Consider the following 23,871-nt stretch of genomic DNA (forward strand, 5'->3'; position numbering starts at 1 on the left):
CAATCGTCGCATAAGGGTTGACAGAGGAGAACGGCAGCAGACGCAGCAACAAGCACGACACAACAATATTAAAAAGCAGCACAACAATGTAGGATCGATCGCGTCTTAAGTTTCGTTACACGATAGACGAAGATCGCCGCGCGGAGGGTTGGTTTCCGCTAAATCCCCCGCAAATAGGGTGTAATGCCCGCAGGGAAGAAAGGGGTTTCGCTCCGGGGAACGAGCAGGAGAAAAAAGAAGGAAGAGGAGAAAGTATACTTAAATCGGCCGATCGACAGTTCCGGCTGATTCTCCGTTTGAGCGAAGGAGAAAGAAAGCGCAGAGAAATGGGGTAAGGTCTTAAGGGTTGTTTTCAGGCCTCCGAATTCTGGGGGTTGACGCCGGCTAGGCGGTGGCCTCCCGTAGTCAAGGGATTACAAACCCGCGAGCCCGAAAGTAAAAAGGGAGTTTTTGTTTGAGAGCCTTTTAATTTTTAAGCCCGGCTAGGCTAGTAATGAATTCGACAACGTTGTTCCCGTGACGTCAGGACAGTCGCGGGGTATCGATCGCGGCCTCAGACACCGGAGGATGCGCTTCGGCATTACCGGAGGATTAAGTGCCCTGCCTTATTCCTCCGTAAATAAAGAAAAATCACGGCCGGCGATCACCGCGCATCCGCCGCCCCCCCCTCTCCCCCTCACCCCCCCGCGCACCCCGTTTTCGGGTCGCTCGATTCGAGCACCGTCCACCCCCTCGACGCGGCACCGTCTCCCGCGTTCCAGGATTCCTCCCGATTTCTCCGGGCACCGTGAACCGTGGTAATGGAGGACACGGGGCGGAGACGGCGATCTTCATTTCCGATGTCCAGTTAATTAAGTCTATAACTCGATTTGCTGAAAAGTATTAACACTTCGACGGCCGTGTCGAGAACCTCGACGATTTCATGAAACTGAAGTAGCTTATTTTAACTGAATTCGAATTACGAAGCGAGAATTAAGATCTCTCGACATTCTTAGCTCGGTTGAATGTTAATAGTTAATGTTAAAAGTTAAGAAACTATAGTGGATCAGAGCGAGTTTTAAATTTTAAATAATTCCGCCGGCCATGTATTGGTGACGCGGCAGTCAAAGTGTATGGTATAAGCGTGATACGCTTTTACAGATTTTGTAAATAATATAATTATTATATATTTTGTAGAAAATTGCGCTAAATCTATTTTTACAATTTTCTAGTGACTAGTCAAATTATGAAAGAATCGGATTAATGTTTTAAGTAAACATTATTTCTTATTCTTGACAAGTATTTGTTATTATAATTATTTCTATATATTATGCAATATATAATTGTTTCTACATATTGTATAATGTATAATTATTTCTACATATTATATAATGTATAATTACTTCTGTATATTATAATAACGTATCTCTATGTATGAAATTGAGATTATGTTTAATTAACTTACTTGAAGAATATTTAAATACTTAACAAAAGTTCATACATATTGTGAATTAAATACAATATCCACATGTCGTTAATATACATTCTGAATCATGCTGTAAAGAGCTAATAAAACGGTAGCTTGCGTTAACTTCTTTTTCTAGTCGTTCTGAATTAAACTATGAAACTATCAATAAATATATTATTAGTAATAATTAGTACCAGTAATAACCATTCTATCATGCCAACAGTTAAAAATAGCTAACCTACATACAATAATATTAAAATTAAAAAGTCATCCAAAAAGTTCATCATTTCTTCAGAATTAAATACTACCAGGACTTAGGTATACTAATTGAATAAAGCTCAATTTATAGTTGATATTTCAGGCTTAAAACCAATAGCAAAAGAAACGTCGTTGCATTTTCCGCTGAATAAAACGACTATCGCGTTTCATCGTACAATCTGTTGAAATTATGGAGCAAATATCTAATCAACGAGTTTGCATTACGATCAATTGATATTGCAGCGTTATGATTTGTTGTACAAGAGGCCCCAAAACAGGAAGCTGCTCGCATTCCGCAGCTTCCATGCAGCCCGACCCGTTCGAGTCGTCGCGAGCGTGCAGGTCAGCCTCGGCGTTACGAAATTTTGTCGTCGTGTGTACAGAGCACATTGTACATGACCCTGACCCATCTTTCACATAGACCTCATCAACGTCTTCTAAGTCGCGGTACAGTCTGATCTAGACTGTTATCGGCGACGCGCGTCGAAGAAGGATGGAAGCGTGAGAGACACGGATGACCGGAAGTGACCGGTTTCGTTTCGCCCGTATCTTTCCGCTATTTTTCACCGTCACTCGTCGCTGGATATCGCGTTGCTTCTAAATAACCAACGCTTCTTAATTAGTTACTATCGTTCCTACAAGATATAGCGAGCTGCATATGACAACTACTCCGCGCATGTTTATTTATCTATAGCATTTTTGACCTTGTGAAACGTACTAACGTGAGCTATACAGGCCAAATGAATGAATATTTTTTAGAAAACTCGTGCGTTATTTAATTCGAAAATTTCTATTAATAGTACACGCGAAATTGAGGTTTCAAAAATCGAACGTAAACAAATGTTTGCAGTCTATTGCAAAATTTGTTTTTGAATGTTTTAATTAGTTTTAATTACAGTGATTGAAAATGTGGCAAATTTACTAGAAGATGATAATATAATAATTGTTACTTAAAGGATTGGATTCGGTAACGATAGCGTGCTTCTATTATACTTGACCCTGGAATGTTTCCCATAGTTATTCTTACGACGAGATACCTTTTGGACGTCGTAAGAAAAGTAAGAATATTTTTTATATGTCAATGCGATATCTGAAATTGAATTTCTAAATAAAATTGGAAAATGTCAGACGATTTTTACGATCACATGCTGCGTTTTTATTTACGAATTATTGAGTAATTAATATTACCGTAGCATCTTGTCACTAAAATGATTTTATTAATAAATGGATATTCTATTGATGTTTAAATTTATTAATTAGTGAACTTTTTAATAGCTGAAATTTTAATCTCCTAGAATTTTAATTTGCTAACATTTTAATCTGCTAGGATTTTAATTTGTTAGAATTTTAATTTACTAGGATTTTAATTTGTTAGAATTTTAATTTTCTAGAATTTTAATTTGATAGGATTTTAATTTGCTAGGATTTTAATTTCTTAGAATTTTAATTTGCTAGAATTCTAACCTGTCGGAATTTTGATTTCTCGAATTTTTTAACGAAAGCTTTAATATCGCAATACAAAGATGGCGACCAATCGCGATCGGCGGTGTAGCTCGAAAAAATAAATGGTCGCTGGAATATCATGAAACCGGCGAATCCTGCCATATAGCGACGACGAATAAAAGGCCATTCGCCCTCGAGAAAAACGGCGATTAGCATTAACTGTGAGTAATAATAATGATTCTAATCCAACTCGTCCGGCCTTGATTCTTCTATTCTACGAATGCTGCGTAATTTAGCGAAGCAAGTGGGCTGTAGCGTTCAGCGCGCCTAACGAAATTTGTGAGCGCATTAATACATACTTCCTTTATTGTTTACCGGAAGTCTAGATTGATATAAATGACCATGTCAAGCGACCCGGTTTACCATTTCCTTCAAAACGATCGATTTCTTCACGTTTTCTTGAAAACACGACTATGTTGCATTCTGAACGATCAGCTTTCCGAACACTCGTTCATCGTATCACAAGTAAAACGCCGAATTTGATGCACGTCTAAGAAAAATTACTGCATCGAAAACAAAATCTCGATGACATTAAAAAAACTTTGAAATATATGTGTATTATATACAACTTATTCAAACTATTAAAAGAGTAATGACTTTCTCACGTGATTTAAGTCTCTCGTAATCAACGTAGATAATTTTTAGTTACATAAATACGCGGGCGTGTGAAAAAATTAAACAATCCAAATCTACGGAAGAGGTATCGATAAATTCAGAGTTACGATAAAGGCCGTCAGTATTTTGATACAGGCTGGCGCGATACATCGACGCACCAGGGACAAATATATTCCACAGATAAAGTTTATCGGATAAAGATGAAAGGATAATTGAAGAAGCGGGAGAGAGCGGAGTTGACTTTGCACTTTTGTATTCGAGAAAGTAGTACGAACGGAATTTCCGAGAACTCATTATTAAGTTGACAGCGATCCAGAAGTGTTTACGAATGATTCGCGACGATACGGACGGAAAATGAACGCGAAATGTTTGCGTTCGCAACGGTCCGATTGCTATTGTAAAAACTCGCGCGAACGCGGTTTGCGGAGCAGAACGGAAAATATAAATAGCGTGCCTCTGTCTGCTTAATTGTGTAATATTTCGTCGATGTCTCGATATTGTTTAAGAACACCGGCAGCCGTGTGTCGCCATCGTTAATCCACGCCGCTCAGATTTATCACAATAAAACCGTGTGTTCCCGAGCCACCTAGCGGCTGATATTTTCGACCGCTTGCCGTGTAACGCGTATCATCTTAATAATTTCCGTACGTTGCACTGTTTCCCGGAGTATCAACAATGTAAATAACAACCAACGGTGCGGATTTTATGCATTTATGGCTGAAATCGGTGGATGAAGCGTAAAATTAATACCTGACAGGCGTCTAATAATATCGTGACACTATCCTCGAGTTAACAGAATTGTAAGAAGAAACAATTCATTATTATTCCATTTGTTTATCTTGCAAACAAATTCATTTATTTTGCGTGAAGATACGCAGTCGAGTTATGGACGCAGCTTCTTTTTTAGCGAGCGATATAAATGCGTGAAACAGTTGCATGTATTATGTTTGTTAAATGAAGCATTAATTTCTATACTTTTACAATTACACGCGCAATCATGCCAAAAATTAATTCGTAACCGTGGGTTGAATTCACGAAGGAGACAAACGATTTATCGATCATCCGCGTCGCCCCTGAGACCTCGCAGCGAGGCCGTATTTCACGACATGTTAACCGGAAATGCAATCGGTGCAACCACGATGATAATTTGACTAATATTAATTGCGGTCTACGCGACGTTTGCCTTTCGCGTGAACGGCGCAAGAGGGTCGACCGGCAATTAAAAAATTTCACGCAGCTATCAGGCGATTGTTCTATTTGCTGCGATAAAACGCGTTGCTTGTCTCCCCGTTATGCGGCTCCAGCATTGTATTGTAAATGACACGCGATTTGATCAGAATCGTGCAAACATCGGGCACGGTGATCTGATTCGTATATCAAGACGGATTAAATGTCTTATTCCGCGACGAAGGAGGTAACAAAAAAAATGAACGCACGTTCGCGCGTTACACTGTCACAGTTGTTAGCGATCAGCGAGCTTTGATCGGCAGAGAAATATAACCAATAAATCTTTAATGCTATTAAGATCGAATCGAACGAAACGATCTGCGATTTTCAAAGTGATTTGGAAGTTCGCGGCTTTAAAACTAACGTTTCCGTATTTAAGGGAGCGTTAACGCACGTCCATGGAATTGTTCCTTTGTCGCTTCCTTGAAATTCCCGGCAACGTAGAATGTTCAACAATCGGATTAGGAAAAAATAAAGGTATCACGTTCGTTCTGCGCCGGGCGACAAGGCGAGATTGTGTCCTAATTTACAACAGCCTTATCGTAGATGTAAATTTTCACCGACGAGCCAAAACATTCGACATGTGTTTGCAGACACGTTCGCAAGGGATACCGTTTCCTGAGAATCATCCAGAAGTTGCCATTGAACAGACCTGGACGAATTTTATTTCTAAGGAAGATGAGACATAATTGTTTCAAATAATTCATTTTATTATTTACTGTATTATTGTAATTTATTTGAAATGAAATTGTATTTGAAATAATATTTTGAAACAATATCGTAAAATAATGTTTACAGTAATGTTATTCCAAATGTACCTAGGCCTATTTATAGAAATGCTTCAATGACTTGGGTCACTTTAATTTAGCAAAATGGCGCAAATAATAGCACGGTACTTACAAAAATCGTTTCTTAAAGGGGCAACTTTGATGCTCTTTATGGAGGATATGGCAAAATGTATCAATAGCTAAACGAAGGTGTCACATGTGTGGGTAATACAATCAGCCGTGTTGCCCTCGTTTCTTGTGTTTTTATTGATTTTTTTAGTAAATTCTATCGTCTGGATCAGATTAAATTTTTGTTGCTTGAAGATGGTATCACTGATGTACGGCAGAAGGATTTATGCCAGACATTTATATAAACATTACGAGTTTAAATATATATGAAATATTTATCTCATATATTTTACACAAATTGTTGACATTTTCTATCAATGCATTTTAATAGAATTGAAAAAGACACAAAATTATTTTTAACATATTCTTAATGCAAGAAAATGTTCTATGTAATGATAATGTGATACTCTTATTAAATGGATTAATATTCTATTTTAAATCTTCTTTGCTATGTATATTTCCAAGTTCTTATCGTATCTTACTATGTACGTACAGGGTGTCTCTGAAATACGTCTCAATTTACACAGTAGATTATGTAAATAAAAACTATGAACAAGTAGACCGTCTGAATTATTTTTCTAGTTTTAAATCAGTAAAGGAAATGTTCGAAATGACCATCACGTGACCACTACGACTCGATTGAGTGTTAAAGTAATTCGCGTGGAGAATCTCTAATCATTCTCAGCAGTATTTCGACTGCGTCCCGAAGAGTTAACATTGAAACATTTGTTTGATTAGATCTTAAACGTGAGGGGGAGATTTATTACCAATTACACACGGCCTTTGCTTACGTGTCAACATTCTTGAATTTCTCTCTTACATGTGGCGCTCGTTGCTATTATTAAAAAATTCTCTAATCGATTTCTGGAACGTTGATAAATATCTAAATAATTATTAATGTTATTTTTAGCAGCAATAGGTGCATCGAACGAGTGTACATAAATGATCACTGTTCTTCTTTTTGTTAAACATCCAACTGTTTGAAATTGCATATCACAAAATTGCACAAAATGTATATAAAACAATAAATAATTTCTCTGCCTGTTCTATCGAGTAAAGAATATTTTTTAAAACAAATTTTCCGTATGATAATATCAAGTGTAGCAATTAAAAAGTTTACATTTCGCTTTGATGTCGATAATAAATGTACAATTTTGTATTTTATGGACTCGCAAATACGCGTAAAATGTTAACGCCTAAACGATGAAATAAACGCAGAATAAGTTTCGTTAAATGTTTCCCTATTTGCAATTGGAGACGCTTAATTTCAACTACCATAGATCACGTCGCGGGAGAAAATACGTCACCGTCAGCTCAGACACGTGCATTCGGTAGAATCGGGTATGGTTATTAATATCGCTTAATTACCGCAGCTGATAGTGATAACAAGATTTTAATCGATTTCGCAATATCCACCGCTGTATATCCTTCAGGTTAACTAAAAGATTCAGGCATAAAACAACACGACAATCTCCCAAAAAGAGCGGTGAGCAGTGATGATTTAACAGTAAAATTCTCATTTTATTTACATTGATTCGGAATTCGTACTTCGCTTGACGAATTTACGAGAGTGCGAAAATAGAAACAGGATAACGACTGTACATCGTTTTTAACACGTTTTACATCTTCACAGAACGTATAAATATAACATTTTTATACCAAAGCAAAGAATATTTTGACAAAGATTTTTACAAAGCAAAAAATAATGTTTTTACGTAATTGCTGTTTGAACGTTTAGGAGCTGAAAAAAATAAATACGTACAGAAATAAAAACAAACATAGTTAATCTGTTAAAAATATCTTTCTTTGGTATTAGAAAACTTTGTCAATTTTTCTAAAATATAATTATTAATAGCCCGAGAATATTTTATGTATTTTCGAGAAAAATGTTTCGGTCAAATATAAAATTATAAAGATATTAGAAGAATTTCAAAATATTTTTATATTACTTACAGCTTACAAAGTGTTGAGAAAAGATTATTTTCATTAGGTTTCTTACAATTAATTTAGACTGATACATTTTCTAAGCTTATGAACAAGAATTCATTGCAATTAAAAAATATCTAACTAAAACAAGACTTTGAAATCTTTGGCATCTGAGAATGATTCAACTTTCAACAAAAATTTTATCAACTCTTCAACCATAATGACACTTTTTATCATAACTGAAGCTTGTATTAACAAATCTATTCAACTGGTTCCTACAAAATAGTCCTTATAACGTTAACAATCTCGAAAAAAATGCGATTCAGATCAGAAATTTGAAAGAAGATCAACAAATCTTCGTGCCACCGATTTCCCCAAATGAACTCGAAAAACGTCTCACTGATTCCATTACCAAATTTCGAAAATACCCGGGAAGGCGGACAACGTAAATTCAAGCCGCGGCGTTTCGAGTCGCGCGATAAACGATGAAACGTGAAAACTGAAAAAAATTTGTTTGCTCGTGGAGCGCGGCGGCCGCGTCTGTGCCCGCTTCGTTAACTAGCGACGACAGTGTGTGCGGAGGCCGATCCGTTCTTCGATCGAAAATTAAATTTCAGCAATTAACCGGCTGCTATTAGCTGTATGAGATGTTTGGTGTGCGCCATTAGCAATGCGCGGGAATAGACGGAAGAGTTTACCGGGCGCGTTAGTGTGCGCGTGTGTGTACATCACGTCGATTCTATTAAATCATAATGGGCTCACAATGTGAGCCTCTGCCGGCGGAGGTTGACTAGGAACGAGCATAGACACCATACCTAAAGCCGAGATCTCGTCTATCTCGCTAAGATCCGTGTCTTTAGACCGGTCCTGCTCGGGAATACCCTCGACAACAAATAGAAACAAAATGGCGGAGAGCGGCGGGTCGCGCGGAACAACGCGGTTACCTCTGACCCCAATACTCATCGAATTATTACGGTCGCATCGCGCGAGTTTGCTGAAATATCCAACAGAAAATTCAGCGAAACTTCATTCTCGGCCCCAAGCATTCCTTAATTTTCGTGACAACAAGATCGCAAATTTGATTCACTCCTTTTATTGCGAACGTTCGAATAAATTTTCATACGATCTTAGTTTCACGAATTACGAAAACGAATGTTCGTACGAAGGTTCACGGTCGCGCAATAAAAACTATGATTGTAAAAGAACGATCGTGGAACGAACGCAGCTCAACTCGTATTAGGCCGAAGCTGATTAAAAGCATCGCGCGCGGGATTGCGTTATCTCGATCGTTGGATTATCAATCGGTGAATCTAATTGGAATCTTTTAACAAAACGCTGCAGACTCCTTGTCCCGTTTCCCATGATCTCGGAACCGAAGAAAATTCGCGACTCTGTCCGAAAGCACCGATACTCCCATTCCGCTTTGATTACTCGGCCGGTCATTAATCGGCCCGATGAAATTGCATTCGGTGGGCGGCGGGCGGGGATCGCCGACGCAAGATGGAATTGTAATTCGAGTGGTCCGATGCTGAAAATTTAATACACTTAATTCATTTACAATCGGCCGGAATATTTACATGCCCCGGTCGGATGAGGTTCGTAATCATCGGGCCGACGCGTCTGCCTGATAGCGAGCACCGCGTTTACGGCCGATCCACGGCCGATAGATCGCTGGTAGCGCAGGAAAAAGCCAACGGGTTCGGAAGCCGTGGGGCTAACACAGCGGATTCTCGAGCGATCGTCGTGTCGCGTCTATTGTCGTCTCGCGTTCCCGTAATTTTTCAGTCTGCGTCTAATCGCGGCGGCCAGCTCCAATCAGGCAACATCGTCGATAAGCGCGTATTATCGAGCACAGATCTGGGCACGATGGACGGAGGATAAGCGGAACCGATCCGCGCCCGGAGAAACAGAATTAGAGGGACGGAGACCGTTCGCGCGACTAACGCTGCGAAAAGGAGGATGGCCGCAAAGGTGGAGCGTAGGTGGGGAACGAGGCACTAAGCGATCGCAAGAGAGGCAGAAAATGTGCCAGCTTGATAACAGCAACACCGACCGAGGTACCGTAGATGCATTACAGTTCTCCGCGTCGCGATCCTCAGCCGTCCGATCGATTCTTCAGGGTCGATAGTGGGGACTCGATCGGGTCAGGAGGATTTGAACACGGTTTCGTCTCTGTCGCTTGTCGACGGTGACACCAGTTCGGCAAGGATACCGTACGTTTTCGGACACACACGAGGTGCGCGTTCACCGCGAGACCGTGCCTCTTCGCGAAATCACTTCCGATCGGCCACCGATCGGATCCAGCTCCACCAGGATCTAGGAGTCGCTCGACGGTTCTACCCTGTTCCTGGTTTGGTGGCCGCCTGCTGCTGCTGCTGTTGCTGCTGCATCTCGGTGTCTCATCTCACGCGGGTACGTGCAATCATTCTTTTTACTTTCTCTGATCGCATTTATTTTCATTTTCTAATACTTGAAACAATCGCTTCGACTCGCTGATCCAAGACGGGCTTTCTTCGAAACCACATGGTCGGGCTACAGGGTGTTACGTTCAAGTGGATTTTCAAGTCGTTTCACGGGGAAATGAACGATCGTGGAAGTGATTTTAGGAGTGATTTTGGAAATGGTTTTGTCAGATCTGTAGTTGCTGGGAAGAACATCGCGCGTCACGTGTCTTCACTTACGAGACATTGTCGCTTAGAGTACCGATCACCAGACGCTTCGTGCTAGCAGTGTTTTAAATTGCATAATTTTTGTGAGCCTGTCGTATTTGTTTGCGCGACTTTGTTGCCGGCGATGTACGTAAATTTTATATGATACGGTTTTATTGCCGCGTAAATTTCGATCTTTCGTAGTTGCGACTTGCAGAGTTTCTTCTCACAGCCGCAGAAATGACACTCTACGGTCTTATACTGGTGGCATTGTGTAGCAGTAGAATTCGACACAGTGTTGCATGGGGTGATTGTGGGAATAGGAATAAATTATCATCGTTTTGTTAAAATGTAAAGATAGAAATAACAAAATCATATGGCATAATATCTCTAACTTTCTATGACCTTATTTCTTTTGTTGGATGCACCTACGAATCCGGCAGGTGTAATTGCACTTTGTGCTTTAACGCATCCGAATTTTATTGTTAAAACAATCGATCCATTTTATTGTTAATAGTACTAACCCAACATCATCGGAATGTCGATGCTTTGTCATAGTTCGATCAGTTTGCGTCCGAAACGTATTTTATTAAAAGAAATATCTAAACTCTCGATACGAAACGTATATTTGTTATTTATCTGGGTTAAAATCAGTTCAACAATTTCATGTACATTTCAACCAGTTGGTCACTGGTTATCACAGAAAGTGTTGCATTATTAGAATATTCGCTTAACTAACGATATATGTATAATCTTTTTCAAATGATTTCTTATAAATTCGTATTTTTTATAAATTCGAGAGAAATTTGTTAACATCTGTGAAGAAGTGACTGTGAACATCGAATCTGTTGACATTTTGTTGAAACTGTATTATTACCTTGCATACGAATTTTGAAGCTGCATAAATTTCGTGTAAAGTTTAGAAAATGTTTAAACTGAAATATTCGAACGGTTATTACTGATTTAAAGTATGAAGTGCATTTACAGCTAGCAGATGCATTGGTGTATCTACATAAAAAATTAGATCACACGAAGTTACAAAGTATTGTGCCTACGATTTTTTGCCTCTACGATTTTCATACATTTTTATTTAAAAAGAACAGTAACCTAACCAACTAATCAGCATAGTAAATCAAGACTTGATCAAAGTACAGCAAGAATTCGTTAATTGACTGACACTTATTATCGACTTCTTTATGTTTTGAAAAATCATTTTAGTTTTAAGGACGGTGTCAGAGTTCTACAGTTTTTATAATTATTATTAGTATAGTTAGTTAATTAGCAATAATTAGTTTCTATATTCTTACCATACTCTGCCAATATTTTTTGAATATGTTGTCCACTATTCAGAATAAACTGGAATTAGTTGGTTCCGTAAAGTCAACAATGAATTTCATATCAATTTCAAATCATCGAACTACCCAAGAAAACTGGAAGTATTGTACAGCTAAGATATTAACTCTATAACTTTTTCTAGCTGGATTATCGAAAGTTATAATTTCAATTATAACAAATATCCAAAAGATTGCAAAGAAAAACAGGTCGACTAATGTCTGTTTTATTATCAATTTTATCATATTACGTCACACATTTCTCTATATACTAAGATAAAATGATAATCGATCTGACAACTAGGATGCCAAACAATGACAACATACATTGTTATCCTCTACTCCCACAAAAATCATTTAAACCAAACAGTTTCCATAAATACACCTTTCCGATAGCATCCAACACAAATGTAACACAGTAGTTGACTTTTTAAGTGCAAAAATCAGTTACTGTGACTGATTACTGTTTAATTGATTTTCGAATTTCATTGACTTCATATTTATCGAATAAGACATATTTAATTCTTGTATCAATAAATAAACGAAATAAGAGAATAAAAGAATTCAATAAGTCCTATTGGTCGAATGCGAAGTTAATAACACCCGAAAACAAAGCAAAGGTACAGTAATCGATCACCTCCCAGTAATCAGCTGGAATTTACGGATTTACTTTATCCCGAGATCTTTTTGCATTGTAAAGTTAGGCGCGCGATTTCCCGCGATTCGTCTGTCCGCGCCGGTTGTCAGACTTCAGTTCGATAAAACCGTCGGCGTGACGCGCGATTCAAAATGTGTCTGCGTTTAGCGAACGATCGTGCCAGGATCAAAGATCGCTGTAGAAGATCACCGGGCACGACCGATATTCTGTTAAAAGAGGTTCGTTCGGATTCGCAGGTGGAAAGGCTGTGCGCGCGAGCGGTGATCGAGGGCTCCGATCGGGAGGAAGGATCGGACCGTGGTGGGAACCGCTTTGAACCGGCACTGAAACATGGAGAACACGTGACCGCGGAACGGAAGTCGCGACAGCGGAACCAGGAGCGGCGAGGAAGGTGGTTGGACGGGAAAAAGCGATGCCAAGGGCCGCGGGAACGGCGGAGGTACATCAAAAACTTGCGAGCACCGTTTGAGCTCGGGGGAGACTGGTCTCTCGAGGTTTTGTTGAGCGATCGCCGCCGTCCTAGAGGACCATGAAGAACAACAGCAGCAACCACGAGAAGAACGGGCCGGAGAGCCTGAAGCTGCTGAGGGTGCCGAGCACGCCGCCGACAACGCCGACTACGCCCACCACCCCCAGCTCGAGGGGCCTCGAGGACGTGTTCAAGGATCTGCCTCTTACCGACGACACCTCCTGCGGGATCTGGTTCATACGGGGACCGAACTTGCAGAGATTCGCCAACAAGAAGGCCTACGTGTTCCTGTACGGCGTGCTCGGCTGTATTTTCTCGGCCAGTTACGCGTATTTCAACGGCACCATCACCACCATCGAGAAAAGGTTCAAGATACCTTCCAAGACCACAGGTGAGATGATGGGGAACATTGCTGTCTGTCACTAGACTCGCGCGTCTTGAACTTCTTTTTTATAATATATTAAATTGGCTAAAAATGTTCGGGAGAAAATGCAACAAATTGGAATGATTTTGAAGCAAGTAGTACAAATTAAGCAGTAGATTATAAATATTGCATAAAATGATCTTTAATACTGTCGCTGATGAAAAGGGGCCTTTTAATCATTTTTATTGAACACTATTTTTACTAAAGAAGTTAAGGGAATTTTTTTTAATCATTTTTAATAAAAATTATTCTCTGTGTTTTATGTTTGCTATGTTTATGAGTTCTTTTTCTTATTTTTATGAATTAAATGTTCTGATGTTATCTAAACTTTAGACTCTAGATTATGGAAGATTCGTCATGGTAAATGTATAATAGTTTGTCATTGTGTATATTTGACACGTGCCATAAATGTATTGTAATGCCAGTTTACCTAGATGTAAAGGATCTTTGATTACTGAGACTCGAAGACAGACGAAGTCACTTTTGACATCGACACTTCAGGAGAAGGAACGTTTCTCTCTGTTGAAAGTTTGAAGGAATTTGATAGTTTACAGGAAAAGCAATTTTCAACAATTTTTTAGAAGAATCAAAATTCGTTTTAATTGGCTCAACGATTTAAGAAGTACAATATCGAGAGTAGGGTAACAGCGTGATCGATAATCGTGCAATATGTTATACGTTATGTACCTCTTTATGTTACATAATATGTCACTTTTGCTACTGCTTGCTTTTTATTTAATCATTGTTTATGTATTATATCGCGAGAATGAGACTAGCCATGAAAAATAAAGATCTCATAATTTTTGGTAAAGTCTGTTTTATGCAATGTAGATTATTTGTCTTTTCTCGTTCGATGAATTCTGCCATAACGAGATGACATTATTTGAATTCATATTGATAAAAATATATTCGATCGCTTAGGATGTTATAAGACTTAGTATAATATAAATATATGTTTCGTTTCATCTTCTTTTTCTAATGAAATTTTAATTGTACATTTGAAAGTTTTAACCATAGTCTAGCAACTATAGAACATACAAAAGAACATGATTATTTCCATCTCTTTCATTGGCAAAGCAAAAATTATTGCACTTAAAATAATTAAACTGTCATTTTTAACTAATACTGTATGCAACTATCAATCCTATTAAAAACATTAACAGTGTTTCTAACTATATCAAAAACAATAAATTGATAGACAAATATCAAAGTTGATCGAGTTCTATAATCGATATTCAAAAAAATGCTTTACCAATGGAATAATAACAAGATGTTAGAAAATCGTCCATTAGAATGACTAAAAATCACTAATAGTGACTTTAAAATCACTAATAACAGTATTCTATCCTTAAAAAGTACCAAAAAATCCATGGAATACTTCAGCGAGCATGTGCAGTTTTGCAAGCTCCTTTATCAGTTTCGATTTCTGTACAGGTCTGATCACAGTGGGCAATGACATCTCGCAAATGTTTGTGTCGGTGGTCCTGTCCTATTACGCAGGAAGAGGTCACAGGCCCCGATGGATCGCATTCGGCATTTACACTGTGAGTATCCTAATTACCACCGTAGCTGTGACATAATTTCTGCAGGGAAAGGTATCAGCTGTCGGTACATGTTCCAAAGAACGACTCGGGAGACATCACCGAGTGGTACTTTTCTCTAAACAATTGGCCACAATTCATAACTACAAACTGTGTTCATAAAAATCGTTACTTTTCATTGTTAATAAATTCGCACGTGTTATCAAAAATGCCAAACTACTGGCATAAGTATAGTTTTTAACATAATTTTTGTTAACGTCTATAATTCTCAGATATTTAGCTAGAATTATATAATTCCAATTATAATGATATTAATAAAATACAAAATTGAATACGATGATCTTAATTAACATTGTTAGAAGACAGCGTTGTTCTTCTCGAAGAGCTTTATTCTATTATTTTAAAAAGTTTTCCTTAAGAGTAGCGTAAATGCCTTAAGAATTGGCGTAATTTTTAGAATGAACAGCTATTATATGTAAAGATTAATTCCCTGGAATTCGTTGAACAATAAGTAATTATACATCATTGCTATTTCTATAAAATAAGGTAGTCATTTTTCCATAGACTCAACGCTAGAACCGCCACGATCCAAACCCGGTTGATCGTGCGCGTTACGCTAAGACGCTCACCTTCGTTACTATTTACCGGGGACAGAACTTAATACAATGAAATTCGAGAGTGGTCGTACGCGCGACTAGAAAGAAGAAGGACGTCTGTTCTTAGCCATCTGCGCGCGGATCCGAACGGTTCGCTCGACCGTGTCCGAACGCTTCCGACGTCTGGGTCAAAAAGACCCGGCTCCTTCTTGTGGATATTATTCCGACAGCCGGTGGTTAATTAAATTAGGAAGCATTGAAATCGTAGCTCCTACGCTCATTCACGCCTCTTACCATCGTACTCTCGCCACCGTGTGTTTAGCCTAAGCGCTTCATTCATTGAACAGTGAAAAGACGCTGCCGGTGCGCGTGGAACAATTCGCGTCACGTATTTTCAGTAATTACAGTCGATAAACAATCTGCTCGCGGATCTGCACGTGCGCAGCCTCGCTCGAGTTGCTCACGAGTTTTTCTACGGCTCCGTTGTTCACGGTTCACCGATGTTATTCTCGAATCAGCATCGAAAGCCTGTGGATTAATTGCCGTTTCAAACATTATTAACCAGCGACCCCTGAACGCGACTAATGTACATTGTTTTATGACAATGGCTTGATTCGATTCGCTCGAACTACGTAATAAAGATGTTTATAACGGAGGAAACGAACACGAGATATCAGCCATTTTGACCCGTTTAGCAATTTCGGTGTTAATGTTTTTCGCTTTTGACACGTTGGCGAAAGGATCGCGAATATTGTTTAAATATTTTCTGGTCTCAAGAGTTTCTGTAGGAATTTATTTATGTTTCTTTTAACTACGACTTAGTTTAAAGTAGAGAAGTATTTTAGAAAAAAGTGTGCTATAAAGAATATTTATACTTGTAGTAAACGTTATTCAAACAATTTTTGCTGATTACTATGCGATTATTATAAATATGAAGGTATCGAATATATAGTAGTTAAAACATTAGGGGAAGCAACAAGTTTTATTATACACTTTGCTACTTGTCAATGTTAATAGAAAAAGAACTGAATCTCTGAGCAATACCCACTTCATGCAATTATTGGTAATATTAATGTTGCATGAAGCTCGCAATTTGGTTATTATTATAAAAAATTGAATGTGAAAGAAAATTGAAAGAATTCAAGATTTGTCGCTTAAAACGCAGAAATGATTGAAACTACCTTACTTATCGAAGGCAAATATAAATACCCCTAGTCATTGTTTGCTAAAGCGAGTTTTATTGTACATACGGTAGCCGTAATTAAACCTGGACTATATCTTAGCTGTCAGGTATTCCGGTGATTAAAGTTTTATGAGACGAATTAAATGAAAGAGAAAAATTATGCCCCCTAGAAGAAAAGGTGTAAAGTGGTACGAAATAAAACACTGTTACAGATATGAAACAATTATATCAAGTAATATTTATAGCAAAAAGGATGGATTAATTAACACTGTATATGTTAGAATCGTTGGAATATTATAGTTAAATTTGTATATTTGCTACACGAAGTAACAACCAAAATATTATATTTTGCATTATTTTTGTCATATAAAAATTCTGTATTTTGGAAAAATTGTCGGAATAATTAAATTATTTGGATCAACATTAAAATTGAACTTTGATTAATTTATGTTTCAATGATACTATCTACACTACCCTTGAGCTATTTTCAGAATTATTGTGTAAAAATATTTCTTGAATTATCGTATGAATATATTTTCAAAATTATCGTACGAAAACATTTTTAGAATTATTTTTTGCAAATATTTTTAGAATTATCGTTCTTAAAACACAATCCTTACAATGATTTATAACTTATATTTATATACTCGTATTTATATTTATTTTTACGTAATAATCATCACGCGAAGAAAAATAACCAATTGGAAGAATCGCTCCCCCGAATCAGCTCTTCTCGGTAACATTATTAACTTGACATTCCGCGAATTAATTGGCCGAGATTTATCGCACGTGAGACAGTTGAATGCTCAGTGAATTATTGTCACAGAAATCGTGTAGATAACGGATGCAGTAAATATGTGTTGCAGACAATCGTCTCTTAACAATCTTGAACGTAGGAATCTGAACAAAAAAAAGAAACCGCAGACGGCATTTTCCAAGATCCCGTTCGGCGACAGCAATGTAAATATCAAAAAATAAATATCAAGGAATGTATGTACCTTTATTATCGCCGTTGTTGATTGTAGTTCGCAGACTAATGTAAACGTACGGTCTACACATTTTTTTACCGATACAATATTTACGTCAAATCAGTTAGCAAGCGGTAATTGACGCGGAGAGTTAATATTTTAAAACAGCTTCACGAGATATCGATTAATCGATAACGTATTGATATGAACAACCATCTTCGTTTCAAATGCATTAAACAATCTTACCTTCAATTTTCTATATGTATTATTTACTTTTGACAAAATTTAAGCAATGCATATTTTAGTTTAGCTTTATCAGATTAGGTAATCGAGCAATATACATTTTCTATGAACTAATATTAGATAGTTGAGCAATCTTTAAACGATGGGGCGCGTTCCTTAAAATTTATTAATCTTATGCCAAACTCGATTACTTTATAAATCTAAAATAATTTTTCTGGTTTATAATATTTTCATTTTATGTGACAAAGTGTATTTTATATATATATAAAATTAATTCTTGTGACTCGTACTAACTTCTACTACTACTAAGTTTCATTGTTAACAATTTTTTAAATCTAAACTTTGTTAGTATAAAAATTATTGTGGAACGTGATAGAATAATTTTAGTGGTGCCTCAGAGTCACCACTCGAGTTCAAAGGCTTAATTTGAAACTCCCACTAATTGGAAGTGTTAAATAATTAGTCTGTATCATAATTCTATTTATTCTACTTGTCATAACGAATCTAAACAATCTCCGTTAATACTCGTCCCTCCTCCGCCATTTTTACTCTCAAAGAAGCAACTCGTAGAATCCACTATCAGCGACTCCATCTTGGCAACAGTTTTTACGTCAACAGGATATCAAGATTCCGATTGAGTTGTAGAAACAAGGGTCAGTCGCGGCTTCACGATCGATTATCCGACTCGCGGATCGATCGGCTTGACCCACTTAGGCATAATCAGTCGTTAAAGTCCGTAATCTCGCGTGCCCGTACGCAGGCCAGGCGAATCCACGATCATCGATCGATTCGGTAAATAAAAGCTTTCTTTGTTTTCCGGCGAAGGTTGTCCTCTTCTGCTGTCTGACGATGCTGCCGCACTTCTTGTACGGGCCCGGCGAGGACGCGCTTCTGCTCACGAAAGAGTACGGGGCGAAGCCGCGCTCCGCGAACACGAGTCATGTACCTGACAAACACCGGAAGTTCCTATGCCTCGAGACGGATAACCGCGAGAACGAGTGCGAGGACGAGGAAGGGAATTTCGCGCCCCAAGCGCTGCTGTTCATTGCGCAGCTGGTGTCCGGGGTCGGGGGCTCGCTTTATTACACTCTGGGAGTGTCTTACATGGACGACAACATCAAGAAATCGAAGACACCTGCTTTGATCAGCTTCTCCTATTTCCTGAGGATGCTGGGCCCGGCCATCGGCTACGGCATCGCCTCGTTCGCCCTCAAGTTCTATATCAGCCCGACGTTGACTCCTACCATCACCACACAGGATCCAAGGTACCGGACATCTTGTCGCTACATTGCGGATCTTTATGCGAAATAAAAGTTTTCCGCATCGATTGTAAGATGCGATGTAATAATGTATTTTTGCTCTTAGCCTAAATGGTGATTGGTCAATCATTAAGTGGTGATTATTGCTTTCATATCGCTAGTGGTATCGTGACTTGACTCCATAGCCATAATGGTGATTAATTAATACAGAGTTTATCATTGAACTGTTAACCATTATGCAGAATAAAAATGTTTTATACTCGTTCTAAGAAAGAAGAGTCGGGCAGATATTAGCGTCATCTTTCAATAATTCTCTTTATGCAAAATAAAAATTTTCCAAAGCGATCGCAAGAAATAGGAATGAAACAGAGTGGTTTCTACAGAGTGGTTTAAAATCTCTCGGTGATTTTAAACCACTCTGTAGAAACATCTACACCACGGTTTCCTTGCCAACTAATTACACGAATCTGTTTAAACGAGAACAGGTGGCTGGGTGCTTGGTGGCTCGGCTGGATCATTCTGGCGATCCTACTCTTCATCTTCGCGAGCGTGATAGCCTTGTTCCCGAAGACCCTGCCTCGAGCAGCGGCCCGCAAAGCTTTGGCTTCCGAGCGGAACAAGTCCGCGACCAACATGAAGGCGGACCAGGAGCCGGAATTGCCCGCCTCCCTCTCCGACATGATCCGTACGTTCAAACGTCTCCTAACGAACACGACTTTGATGTGCAACAACTTGGCGACCGTGTTCTACTTCATGGGATACATGCCTTACTGGATCTTCATGCCCAAGTACATCGAGACCCAGTACAAACAGTCCGCCTCCGTTTCATCGTTGATCACCGGAACGGTCGGCCTGGTCTTCAGCGCCTTCGGCATCCTCCTCTCCGGTCTGGTCATCTCGAAATACAAGCCGAAGGCTAGGTATTTAGCCGCGTGGAACGTGATGGTCGGCGCTATATCGGTCATGGGGATGATCTCGTACGCTTTCCTCGGATGCTCCGCCAACGACAATCAAATCGCCGTGCAACCGGACGGCGCGCTCAAGACTTTGCTACCCTGCAACGAACAATGCCACTGCGACTATGTTACTTATAATCCAGTCTGCTCGGAGGACGGCCAGACCTTCATCTCTGCTTGCCACGCCGGCTGTCGAAACTTGAAGGTTCGATGTCGTTAAAACGTCTCTTTAGCGTATACTCAAAAATCGCTGGAACATATAGGATGTCTAATGAAGCAACGAATATGTATTCCTCTTATTATAAGAACGAGTAACGTTGAAAAATACGTTCTTTATATTGAAATTTATACGGTAGTTTTATTATGCTGTTACAAATGTCTTGCAGATGTTTTTGATTTGTCGAGTCGATTTCTTTGAAATTGAAACATAAATTTCTCTATTTTCAATATTTTATAATTTCGACCATTGCAAAATTAGAAAATTGAAAACACATCACTATGATGCGGTCCGCAAACCTAGGTTCAGTACGAAGTTGCTCTACACAATAGAATAAGTAGCAATGAAAATAGCAATGATAGAAATCGTTCATTGTGAATGAAACATATTTAAAATCTATCGCTAAAACACAAGGGCTCCCTCGAAGACGTAACAGCTTGCAGGGAACTCGCGCAATTAGTGTAACAGGTACGTTCGAACTTTAACGAGTCGCGTCAATTTGTGCACTCGCAGGTGCAGGGCAACGGCCAGAAGATGTACACGGACTGCAGTTGCATCAAGCCGAAGTTCCCGCGTTCATTGGCGCATTTATACGGAAACGACACTGTCGTGTACACAACCCATGTTCCGTTTGAGACCGGCACGCCCGATGCACCGCCGCCGCCGATTTTAGGCACCGCGGTGCCGGGCGCCTGTTCCGTGGACTGTATGCACAAGTTTTACGTATTTCTGGCGGTGGTCTGTCTACTCAAGTTCAGCGGCGCCACTGGTAGAGCATCGAACTTTTTGGTGTCCGTCAGATGCGTCGACGAGAAGGATAAGACGGTGGCCATGGGCTTCGGATTGACCATTATGAGCTTGTTCGCGTTCATACCTTCTCCCATCCTGTTCGGATTCATTCTGGGTGAGCAGATTTTTCTTGTAATTCTTCGTTCAAATCTGTTTAAAAATAAAATAGTATTTCGTAGTTTCGTGAAAAATGTGATTCAAATAATTTATGTGTTAAATGCGTTCACGATTGAATGAAACGTTATTCGGAGGAAAAGGTCGAGGGAGCGTAAGTTTATCTCAATGTCTTATTGTTTATTGTATAGTTTACTCATAGTGTTATATATAGATTATTATAGTTTATTTATAGTGTTATATATAGCTTGCTATAGTTTATTTATAGTGTTTTTAGTATATTATTTTTTATAGAAGCTGGTATGTACAAAAAATACTATAGTGATTGGGTATAGTGATTTAAATAGCATTTCAGTTATTACTATATCATGTTAGTAATTTATATATATGAAATGCATGAATTGTTTTACAATGTGCTGTCGCTATTGTGCTTTTAAATCTGTCCATTTTTGGTTATTTTATGTAGGTTCTAGCATCGAATTTATCTTATTATACTAAAATTTATTAGATTTAAAACTAGCACGAAAGCTACATAATATAATCTGTTGCTTCAAGTTAATAATCATCAGACCGCGAATTATTTTCAGACACCAGTATAAACATTTTTATTGTTTCCATTCGATCAAGCTTCATAAATATTTTACAATTTCATAATTTCATAAATAGACAACAAAATAGTCTAATAACTAGGTAATAATATCAAGTCCAATAATCATATTAATTTACGATTTTTGTTGTTCGATTATGTGTCAACAATTTTGCACTGTTGCAAGTAATCCAGCTGTTTTTCGGACAGTTTATTAGAAAACAATAAAATAATTTCGTTGCAGATAAAACCTGCCTGGTTTGGGGAAAAACATGTTCAGGCACAGGAAACTGTTGGCTCTACAATGGCGAGACCCTGAGATATCTATTGAACTTCACAGCAGCCAGTAAGTCAGCAATCTAAATTATCTTCTTCTTTATCGGCTGCATCACTGAAGTCATGTCCATAGAAACAGCCTTGACTTTTACGCAACACCTTTGAATCTTCCGTCTAATAATCCTGAACATCCCTACCTTATCTATCAAAAAAATAACAACATTATTAACCAACAACATTAAAACCAACATTATTATTCTCTCGAAACGTCGCCGCAATTTTTTTCACAGAGCTCCGTTAATTCGCGGTTTCTTCCACAGGCTTCGTAACGGTGGGCACGCTGTTCGACATTGGTGTCTGGTATTTCGTGAAAGACGTAAAGATCTTCGACGAGGAAATCGAGCTGAAAGACATAGCCGAGGAACCCGGGGAGACGCTTTGAAGGGGAGCCGTTAAACGATCCAGTCAGATCGCTTCGTTTCCGTGATGGTGGCGTAAAGGCTCGAACAGCGAAATCGTTGGTGAATAGGAAAAAGGATGAAGAGGGAAAGCGAGCGCTCGCACGAGAGAATTAAAGAGAGAGAGAGAGAGAGAGAGAGAGAGAGGTGGAGCGATGGGAACAGTGATGAAAGAGAGAGCCGACGAATAAAGACTTTACAAGTACCTTAAGCATTTTCGTAGATATTTAAAAAAAAAAAAACAAACTCGTAGTACCTCGGATAGAACTTGTCGTTGGTCGAGCTCGTCCACGTGACACAGCGTACGAGACGAAACAAGAACGAGGGATCGACGGATTCGTAGCGCCACCCCTGGTTCTTGTCGTTGCCAATGATAATCCTTGTCGCTCGCGGATGCCCGAAGAACGTACGCGCGAACTTTACGGAAATGTCTGCGTAATTGGAAGAGGATTCGCAGTGTTTTCGGAATTTTCGAATGGCTCGTTACGCGAGTCGCACGCAAAGAAACGCGACGCGGGGATACGAGTTATGGCGGACGTTCCGGCGAAAGGATTCGTTCCCATTTGATGTCGGTACACGCGGCGTTTCGCGGGTCGCGTGATTAGTGTAAGGAAACTTGGACAGCAATTGTGATCAGCGTTATGACACACATTGTGTACCGAAGATGCAAACCTGCCAAAGGATTTTGGAAATAAAAGTGTAGTGGTTGTAGACGAGATTCGGAGTTGTTCATTGACTGGGGATAGATCGAGGGTAAAAAAAACGACCGCTTGACGGAGTCTCAGTATATCGGGGTCGAAAGTGGCGGTAGCAGAGTAGTTTGACTTTGGAATATGATAGCTGGACTGTGGATTTTTATGCAAAATAACGATTTCCTTTTAGCGTTAACGATTTTAATAACTAGAAAGCGATATGCTAAAATTTGCAAATACTTTCAATCCTTTTATTTTAAGTTTACTCATCTTTTTGTCATGAAATCCGCAGGCTAGTGGTAACGCGAGAATAATTATATTTACGATAAAGAGTTTGTTTGCCGAAATCTTATTTTGCTACTTTAGCAGCATAGCTACATAGCAGTTCTGCTTTGTGACGAGTAATATTAACGTTATTAATAAAACATCATAATATTTTGTTTTCAAGTCGAAGTATTTATTGAACTAGTTAATGCAAACGTCAAATTATTGCATTCGCTTAGGTCAAAGTGTTTTTGGAAATTGCAATACTTCCATCTGACTTTACGGAGATTATTCGAGTTCATATTTATGACAAATCCATAATTATCA

General features: G+C 38.8%; 1 protein-coding gene across 1 annotated transcript; it reads left to right on the forward strand.

Annotated features, from left to right (window-relative positions):
• The first annotated feature begins 9,828 nt into the window (after positions 1-9,828).
• Positions 9,829-23,727, forward strand: Oatp58dc (Organic anion transporting polypeptide 58Dc). Its single transcript, XM_078183754.1, has 8 exons — positions 9,829-10,284; positions 12,746-13,369; positions 14,837-14,946; positions 18,759-19,198; positions 19,678-20,353; positions 20,879-21,269; positions 22,099-22,200; positions 22,451-23,727. Exons 2-8 carry the CDS (start codon positions 13,039-13,041, stop codon positions 22,570-22,572), a joined length of 2,172 nt encoding a protein of 723 aa, XP_078039880.1. The 5' UTR covers positions 9,829-10,284; positions 12,746-13,038; the 3' UTR covers positions 22,573-23,727.
• The last annotated feature ends 144 nt before the right edge of the window (positions 23,728-23,871 follow it).

The sequence above is a fragment of the Augochlora pura genome, chromosome 6 (assembly GCF_028453695.1).
Source record: "Augochlora pura isolate Apur16 chromosome 6, APUR_v2.2.1, whole genome shotgun sequence".
Taxonomy (NCBI): domain Eukaryota; kingdom Metazoa; phylum Arthropoda; class Insecta; order Hymenoptera; family Halictidae; genus Augochlora; species Augochlora pura.